Source organism: Neolamprologus multifasciatus, chromosome 22, assembly GCF_963576455.1.
Source record: "Neolamprologus multifasciatus chromosome 22, fNeoMul1.2, whole genome shotgun sequence".
In the NCBI taxonomy this organism is placed as follows: Eukaryota; Metazoa; Chordata; class Actinopteri; order Cichliformes; family Cichlidae; genus Neolamprologus; species Neolamprologus multifasciatus.
In genome coordinates, this window is record NC_140459.1 from 8,310,061 (window position 1) to 8,319,376 (window position 9,316).

Sequence of the window (9,316 nt, forward strand, 5' to 3'; positions counted from 1 at the left end):
ACTAATGATGTGACTATGGCTACTTTTGTAAGTAGTCTAAGGTTGCACTGTTGCTTTATTGAAGTTCATTCATGTGTGCAGGGAGGCAACAGGACATTGTCAGGTAGGAATCTTTTGCTTTCTTTCTCCAGGTTTGACTTGGAAGAAGCATGCTGAATGGGCACAAAACTGGAAAGCATGCGGAACGTCTGTGTACCTCTTGTGAGTGGTGTATGTGCAGCTTAGCAGCTTTTACTGAAATGACTGTGATTTTTGGTATCTTAATATATTCATGGGTCACGGTATCATGGGTACACATCTAGCAGATAATAGCACTCATTAAAAGTTGTTTTTTGGGGGCACTTTCTAAATGTAAGCTCAATATTAACCCTAATTTCAGATCATTAGCTGCTACATAAACCACTCTGTTCATTAGCTAGAAATGAGGCTGATGATATTAGAGACCAAAACAGTAGAATTGTGGGGTGAAAAATAGGAGCTAAATTAGTCTGAAAGGTAAGGGGATTATTTTCTACTACATTCACAGTGGACATTTACTAGCTTGCTGGTAACATCTGAGTATTTATTAATAATTTACTTTTTTTTTAACAGAATCACTGGACACTGATGTATTTTTTGGTCATTAATGGCCAGCAGAGATGGGCAGTAACGCGTTACTTGTAAAGCGTAATCCGATTACTTTTTTCAAGTAACGAGTAAAGTAAGGGATTACTATTGCAAAAACGGTAATTAGATTACAGTTACTTTCCCGTAGGAACGCTGCGTTACTAAAACCGTGAGTTTTTTGCGAGAATGTCTCATGACAGTGACGTAAGCGAGTGCGACGTTCGTGACAACAGCTGTGCGCAGATTAACAATGGATAATATATCGAGTGCGGGAGAGAGTATGAGCGTGCAGCGTTTAAAGCGTGGAAGTACTGACCTTACTTTGAGTTTGATTCCATAAAAAGTGACAAAAACATTAGTGTCCGTTGTGCGTGGGAAGAAAACTTCTTTTTACAGCGAAAAAAACCCCAAACAAGCACCGAGTGCACAACGACGTAATGGGAAATTCACAGAGAAACTCGCGGATTCTTCCACTGACCGCTGCGGCACACCTGCACCAGGGCACAACTCCGCCTACCCCACTCCTGCTTTACAGGTGAAAATAGAGCAACAGGACCGCTAGTCTTTGATTTTATTTATTTTCTGCCGTGTTTTACTTGCATCTATTTGAAAGACTGAGTGTAAACACAAATATTTTATTTTATGTGCTGGAATGTGCAGAAAATAGGTTTAAATGTTAAACAAATTTCTTCCAGTAAGTGAATGTTGTATTTAATTAAATTTTTGCTTGATGCATAAAGTTAAAAGATTAAAACTAATAAAACAAGTTTTAAAAAGGGACTTTTCCATTGGATTACATTTTGTATGATGGATTATGCAGAAAAAGTAGAATTGGGCTGAAAGATCTATTTCTTTATCACCTATTCAGGTTGTAAATCATGTTTTTAAAAAGTAACTAAGTAACTAAGTAATTAATTACTTTTGAAAATAAGTAATCAGTAAAGTAACGGGATTAATTTTTGGGGGAAGTAATTGGTAATTAGTTACTGATTACTTTTTTCAAGTAACTTGACCAACACTGATGGCCAGTGCCTGTGAAATAAATGTACAAATGCTGATCAGTCACAAAGCAAACAAACTGACTCAGAGCTAAAGAGAAGTCTTTAACTAAAATTAACCAGTATATTTAACCAGTATATTAACCAGTATTAACCAGTAAAATTTCCAGTAACCAGCTACACTAATGTAGATGTTTGAATTAATTTCTGATCATTTCATTTGAAATTAGGATTTATTTTTGTTCTGCTTTTATAGAATTATCTAAATGTACATTATATATATTATATATTGCTATATATGATACAGAAACACACAACCCATTGTGTGACCCCCCCAAAATTAAATCTTTCTCTGTTCACCTTCTGTTTGGGATTTTCTCAGAAACCTGCAAAGATTTCTCTGGGGAAAATAAAGCTAGAATGCCTCTTCACCACATGGAAAATACACTACTTTATTTCCAGAAATAACTTTATTTTGACACAAGGAAATAAAAATTACAAATGAACTATTTCTAGAGAGCCATCAAACATATTCACAGGACCACAATAATTTTAGAAGCAAGATCAAAGCAGCAGCTTCCAAATAGTACATCACAAAGTAATATTAATAAACTTTGAATGTGCAATAGTGAACGCAAGAGTATCATAAAGATATACAAACGAGTTGCCATAAATAACAAGCACTTTAAAAACACATGGGACATAAACACACACAAATGCATTAATCCACTGTAACATGATGCATATGCAGTATTAAAACTATCTTCCACATTCAGCAGTGATGAAACCCACTCTTCCTCTGCTGTGTCTACCCAATCATATTTCCCTGTGTGGCAGACAGTGCTCAGACTGAAAACAGTAAAAAGTCACTGATCTGGCAGAAAATGCCACACAACATCAGCACATCTTCAGTATTCATCTTACGTCCATCCAGCAGTGTTCACCGGCTCACTGACGGCTCTCACAACTAGAAGCGGGATGAGCAAAGCGACGGTTTGTTAAATCCACAGTTCACAGGATACATAACACAGAACAAAACACTGAATTCACTTTGCTTCAGCCTCAAATCACCATGCTGCAGCTAAACTATATCACCACATCGTATATGTTACACCAAATCTCTGTGGCACTGTACATATACAGTATCTGACACTGAGGTTTACAACCACCGCTGCTGCTGCTCGAAGAAAAATTCAAAGCAGTTTTTAATGCATGGATAAAGTAAAATAAAATAATCATTTAGGAAAAGACCGTAAGGCATATAAAAAGGGTATGTCAAAAGTGTGTTACATATTAAGGGAATCCATCTTTGAAGTTTCCATCTCTTCGACAGAACCTCTGTTTGGCCATAGAAAATGAACATTTCTACATTTTAATTGTGGTGTTCCTCAAGGCTGTATCGTGGGTCCACTTTTATTTTCAGTATATTTATCACCATTATAACTGTCACCAATGTTATGCAGTTATATGTTTGCTGGCTTTTGTAATATCAAATATTCAGCCCAGGTAAGCTTGGCTCACTGATCAAAATACTCTCCATTCGTAGACGTGCTTTGATTTTGCCTGGTTAGTTTTTTAGGCTAAGATTGCAGATATACATTATATGAACAAAAGTACTGGACCACTTACACATTACACCTACACCAACAGCTAGTCCATGGAAACCAATCTCATGATCCCATTTATAAACTGTGAACCTTGGCACTCAGAAAGCCTGCTCTGCAACTGGTCTGACACTTCACGGCCAGGCTTCTGTGCTTTCTGTTACATATCGACATGCTGCAAGGGTGGCACGCTGTAGAACAACCTTCTTTCACAGGTGTTTGTAAAGGCACACTGCATGGCTAGAAGCTTGATCTCGACACTTGTGGCAATGAAACTGAAAACATCTGAATTCAAAGATCAAGAGGTGTGTACCCCATTTCTTTTGTCCATATAATGTAATTACAATCAGAACTGTAAAGTTACCTGCAATGCTTTCTTTCCCACACCCATCTGAAATCTTGCACAGCAATGCCAGACTACCATCAAAAAGCAAAAATATGTCAAAGAACAATAAAAGCAGAAAGCAAACACAAATGCTGACCATCAGTAGAATCAAACACGGGGTTTAATTTAAAAAATCTTAAGACTTTAGAGCTATAGATAAGGTAGCCAAAAAGTTCTTAAAATAAGCTCTATAAAAATGTCTCGCCTCTAAATAAAGTCTTCAGTTAGAACTTATAAACTCTTTATGATGTATGCCTTTTTAGAAACAGGATAACACATAAATGGCATCATGGCACTTTCTGAATTCAAGTTACAAAGTGCTTTATATAGTTTGGCAGCCTCTGTCTGTCGGTGAATGCTTGTCCTTGGAGAAAATAAAACTCCCAGCAAATTCCCTTCCTGCAGAGCACTCACAGCCAAATCTGTCTTGGTTTTACATTGTGCTCGAGGCTGCACACTGTACGTGTCCTTCACAGCGAAAATAGGGCCTGTTTTGTCAGTGAAGGTTCATGTGTGACTCACCCTTTAATGGACCACCTGCCTTGAAAACGTCAGGGAGGCAGGCATGCAGTTATTAAAGCTGTATAGGGTGAGGATTTGGGGGGGGGGGGGGGGGGGGGGGGGGGGGGTTGCAAGTATGATAATTCACCTTATTTCTGAGAAGAACTCTGTGTGTGTGAAGCTGATAATAATAACTCATCCTAAATTTTATTTAAAAGTGGGGGGAATCTAATGATAACGACTAAATTCCACTCGAAGAATTCTGATCTGCCTTCGGTATTCTTCGGTACAACGTACCGATCGCCGGCTTTGTGGGTGAAAATAAATGCGTCAAGGCCAGTTTATTGACAGAACCTCTTCAAAGGATGTCTGAGCATTCAAGTTCAGTTTATTTCCTCTTGACGTGCCTTGTTGCGTCATTCAGGCTTAAAGATCAGAATTGAGTCGGTGCTAATCGGAGTTATAACGCAACACCGTGTATTTGAAGTGGGAACAGTGTTGTCGTTCGCATTCATGGGTTGTTGACTCATATACCTGATATTATGTGGAAAAGATAAGATAACAGCTGAGTGATGAGAGTGCTTATCTGTCCGTGTTGGTGGCTTTACAATGTCCGGGATCACGCCTCATAAAGAGTGTGTTTGGCAAAGCCTGCTGTTACGCATCACTGGCTGCAATCTGTGTTTACATCTCTAGCTTCAGCAGCCTCGCTTTGAAATGTAAGCAAGCACTGAGAAAACAATACTTGCACTTGACAGACTCCATTAAGCAACATTTTCAAAGTCTTTATTTTTCAATTGATCCCCCCCCCCCCCCCCCCCCAAAAAAAAAAAAAAAAAATCTCTCTGGCCTCAAAGAAAACCTCAATTGTCACTGAAGTTCACCTTTCCGTAGACACAGGGGTCTGGGAACATCATTTTCTGATCAGACAGCAGTTCGTCAGTGACAGTGAGCTCCTCCAGCTCGGTCGTGAAGTGATCAGTGCTTTCCACCATTGATGTATCCTTGACGGCGCTGTAGGTGAGGGCCACGCTGTAGGTGGCGGGTTTATCCGAGCCTTTCCTCCCACAGCGGCAGATCTTGCGGAAAGCGGCACGAAATTTCTGAGACATGGCATTGTAGATGACTGGGTTGATGGCGCTGTTGAGGTAGATGCAGATTTTGCAGAAAAGCACGAACCAGCTGTCCAAATAGGCCGTGTCCAGGAAGGAGTTGACCACCACCAGAGTGCGGTACGGCATCCAGAGCAGGGCGAAGAGGATTACCACCACTGCCAGCATCTTGGTCACCTGCAGTGGGAAGGAAGGAGAAATATGAGAACTGCTCCTGCATATGGAGAAGCTGGTTTTATTTATTAATGCAGGCTTGTGACCACACAGTATTTCTTGTCCAGTGTCCTCTTGACCGAGGGATATGACGGACTACTCATCGGTAACCAACCCGTCTTGGTCGTTGTCTTTAACATCGAGGATGATGTGAAAGGAAAGAAAACTTCTAAGCACTCAAGAACTCCCACTCTCCGAACTTCTGCTTCAGATAAAAGAGGTTCCGATAATAAATGTTGCTTTGATTTTAATTAAAAACCTTTCCACGAGCCTTTTGGTTGTCACACTCTGGGAGCTACTTTCAGCCCACGCTTTGTTGATTTCAGGCATGAAGCCAGCAGCAGAAGTAGAGTATTTCTAGCAGCAGCCTCCTGGTAACATAACCTTCAACCACCACAACATGACACTTCATATACACACACAGTTTAACTACATTTCTAACATGTGCTGAGAAATACTTGCAAGTGAGCAACGCCAAGGGAGCGTCTCTTTCCTAAATCATCAGTGGACCAGAACTGCATTAGCACAATGATTATGAGTATGACTTGTTCACTGTAATTGTATTATTTTATTTTGCAACAACTAAAATAATATTTAGGCTTTTTTGATCTCAACTCCTCTCCATTCCTTTTTATTGAATAAGCGCCCTCTGCTGCACCTCTGGCTGAACTGTAGTCAGATTCTGTAGAAAGGAATTTGTGGGAAGTGGAATGGCTCCCTTCATGATTTCCAGAAAAGAAAATGAACACAAAATCCGAAGCAGACTATATATTATTGGCTTTTTCATTTCCCTGCCCCATCATCAAAAACGAGCTAGCCTTTCTCAGCTAGGGCGATGCGATGGAGCATCAGTTTTCATCCGTTATGACACCCGACACAAGAAAAAATGATGATAATCACCCTGTTCATATATAACATGATCTAAAATGCATCACTTTGTAGCTGGCTCTCGGTCCTAAGTCATTCCAGGCTCCAGTTGCACAGGTAAACCCTGCCATATGTCAGTCAACAGTATCCTTCAGTTCAGTAGGTGGTCACTTCAATCGCTTGCTTCTAAGTTGACCAATATGACCAGTATTTGTTGCTATTGGCTGTTCCCTCTGTTGTCAATACATTGGCTGATTTTAATTGACTTTGCAGGGTTTCTGGTTGTTGAATCATTGCCAATCTCTTCCTTCCTGGTAACCCCATTACAGACATGTTGTCCAGAATTAGGCTAAAATAGTTTAGACTGACCCCAGCGTTCAATACCTCTTTAATATACACATTATAATAAATATATAAACAAGTTTTAAATCACATTGGAATTACAGTATATGAATAACAGCTTCAATATAACAGATTCAGACAACCAACCAGTCCCTTTAGATTGTGGGGTGGAGCTGGCTTATGAAAGCTGGCAGTACAGGATAAGATTTATGTAACAAGCCAAAGGTTCATGTTGTGCATGTGCACTTGGTTCATTTCAGCTCACTGTGGGAGTCTCTACTGCTGTTTTGCTGCCCATCGTTTCATAATTTGTGTGTGTGTGTGCGTGTGTTTGTGTGTGTGTGTCAGTGAAACTGTCAAACAGGCAGAAGATGAGAGACGACCCAGGTGAATTGAAGGTAACTTCACTTGGTGAGAACTCAGTGAGTCACTGTAAGTGAAATAAAAGCTTTGTCGCAAGTGTTGATCAGTTTAAATGCTTTCCTCCAGTCTTTGTGGATTTTATTTATTCAGTTTTTTTTCTTCTCACTTGTGGAACATGCCCGGACTCTGTGTTCCTAACCTACTGATTTTTAAATGAAGGGCTGGGTTTTCCTCTCACACTTAACACACACTTCTATGAGAGATGGTGCTTTTCTATTCTCTCCAGAGCACTTCTGAGTGAGTCTTGCAGCAGCAGTGACAAGAGGCTAAGGTGGGAGGTGTGGTTCAATTTGCATATTCATTTCCTGTGCATACTAAATGATGCTGCAGAGGTACTTCTAACACATGGAGGGGCTATCTTTATGGTGTGGAAAACATTCAAAACTTGTAATTGTGATGAGGTCATTGTTTTTATCTTTTGCTATTTTTCATGAGAATGTTAATTTGTTTCATTTCATTTCTTTGCAATCGTAGAATAAGAAGTCCATCTTTGGGTTTTTGATTGCACTCAGTAGAAACCTTCAGTTTTCACATGTAGAGCTTATATCAAATGAACTAACAAAACAATCACTATAATTATACTTATTTTTAATGAAGAAATGTTAAAAACTCCTTTGTATACTGAAAATGACAACTATTTCCACTCCTAATTACTTTAAAATATTTACTTTGTCTTTTAATAAGTGGTATTAAAATGTATGTAGAATGTGACTAGGTTTATTCATTCATTTATATTTGAATAATTTTACGAACCCGTGCGAAAAAATTGCAACATCTCGCTGAATGAGCAGAGTAAAAACATCCTGGCTCTCATCCTCCCCACGCTCACACACCACCCACCTGTCTGCGGGAGGTCGCGGTGGAGCTGGAGTGTCGAGAGTTTTTACAACTGGTGTTCTTGTTGATGGCGTGGTTTTTGTGTCCGTTCTTCTTCTTGTCTTTAGGGTCGGAGGGCAGCGGGTTGAGGAAGAGGATCCTGGCGATGAGGCCGTACAAAACCGCGGAGAGCAGCAGCGGCAGCACGAAAAAGACGCCGAAATCAAAAAAGTAAATGGGTAAATAAAACTTCCTGGCAACTCTGTAGGCGCAGGTGACGATGGTGATGTTTTTGTACACCGTTTCCTGGATGTTTGACAGGTAAAACCACATCAAGCAGTAAATGGAAGTGAAAGCCCAGACGAACAAAATGATCTTTTTTGCTCTGGACAGCGTGCACAGGAACTGGGCTTTAATCGGGTGGCAGATGGCGATGTATCTCTCGATAGTGAAAGCTGTTATGGAGCAAGAGGAGGCGTTGATCCCGAGGTACTGAAAGTAGGTGATGCAGAGGCACCCATAGCGGCCAAACACCCAAGATACAAAGATACTTTCCGGAATAGCTGGCAAACCAGCCGTTGTGAGCACCATCAGGTCAGCCACAGCCAAACTCACCAGGTAGCAGTTGGTGGGAGTCCTCATATGTTTAGTAGTGAGCACCACCAGGATCACCATAACATTGCCAACAATTCCAAGAGCACAAATCATGAAGAGCAGACAACTGCTAATCACTTTGTACTGAATGCTGTGGTCCACCCATGTCGGTAAAGTATTGTTCTCCAATGGAGCTGATGTGAAGTTTTCCATCTCGTTTAAAAGGTTCAAATAAATGAGGAATTTGTTGTTGTTTTTGTTTTTTTAAAAAGAGGCTTTGCAGTGTTCTCGCGCGCCAGCCTGGTTTTACGCGCGATAGAAGTTAGAAGTCCAAAAACTTTACAGGTCTGGAAAGTCAATATGAAACGCACACACACAAAGTAAAGACGAAAGCTTGCGGTGCACGTTGAAAAACGACGAAGTGACAAAGAGCTGCTCGGACTCTGCTTTAATTCCGCCGCAGTGCTGTGCGTAAAAGGCGACGCGCTACCTTATTCTCGTCGGAACAACTGTGTCTGGCGGACAGATGGAGGTTTGCTTTTTGAGCCTTCCTTTTGGCACGAGCTGTCATACGCATGCGAGGGGATTAGCCCATGATTACATTTTCCAAACCAGACCTCCCCCATCAACAAAACCAGCTGGCCAAGCGGCAAAATGTTAGAATATTTTCCTGTTTATCTGATATTTTATTATTACCACTGCATGAATCAGTGTTAGTGCTGCCGCTCATAATGATGAATAAAACATTTACAAATTTGTCACAGTTCGTTGATTTGCTGTCTTGCGCAACAGACTGTCACTTAAACTTCATGAACGGCGCTCTTTTTTTTCTTTTTCTTTTTTCCTTTTCCTTTT

General features: G+C 40.4%; 1 protein-coding gene across 1 annotated transcript; it reads right to left on the bottom strand.

Annotated features, from left to right (window-relative positions):
* Positions 1–2,430: 2,430 nt before the first annotated feature.
* trhrb (thyrotropin-releasing hormone receptor b) lies at positions 2,431–9,316 on the bottom strand. Its single transcript, XM_085148020.1, has 2 exons — positions 7,892–9,316; positions 2,431–5,383 (listed from the first exon to the last, which is right to left on the bottom strand). Exons 1-2 carry the CDS (start codon positions 8,672–8,674, stop codon positions 4,958–4,960), a joined length of 1,209 nt encoding a protein of 402 aa, XP_085004146.1. The 5' UTR covers positions 8,675–9,316; the 3' UTR covers positions 2,431–4,957.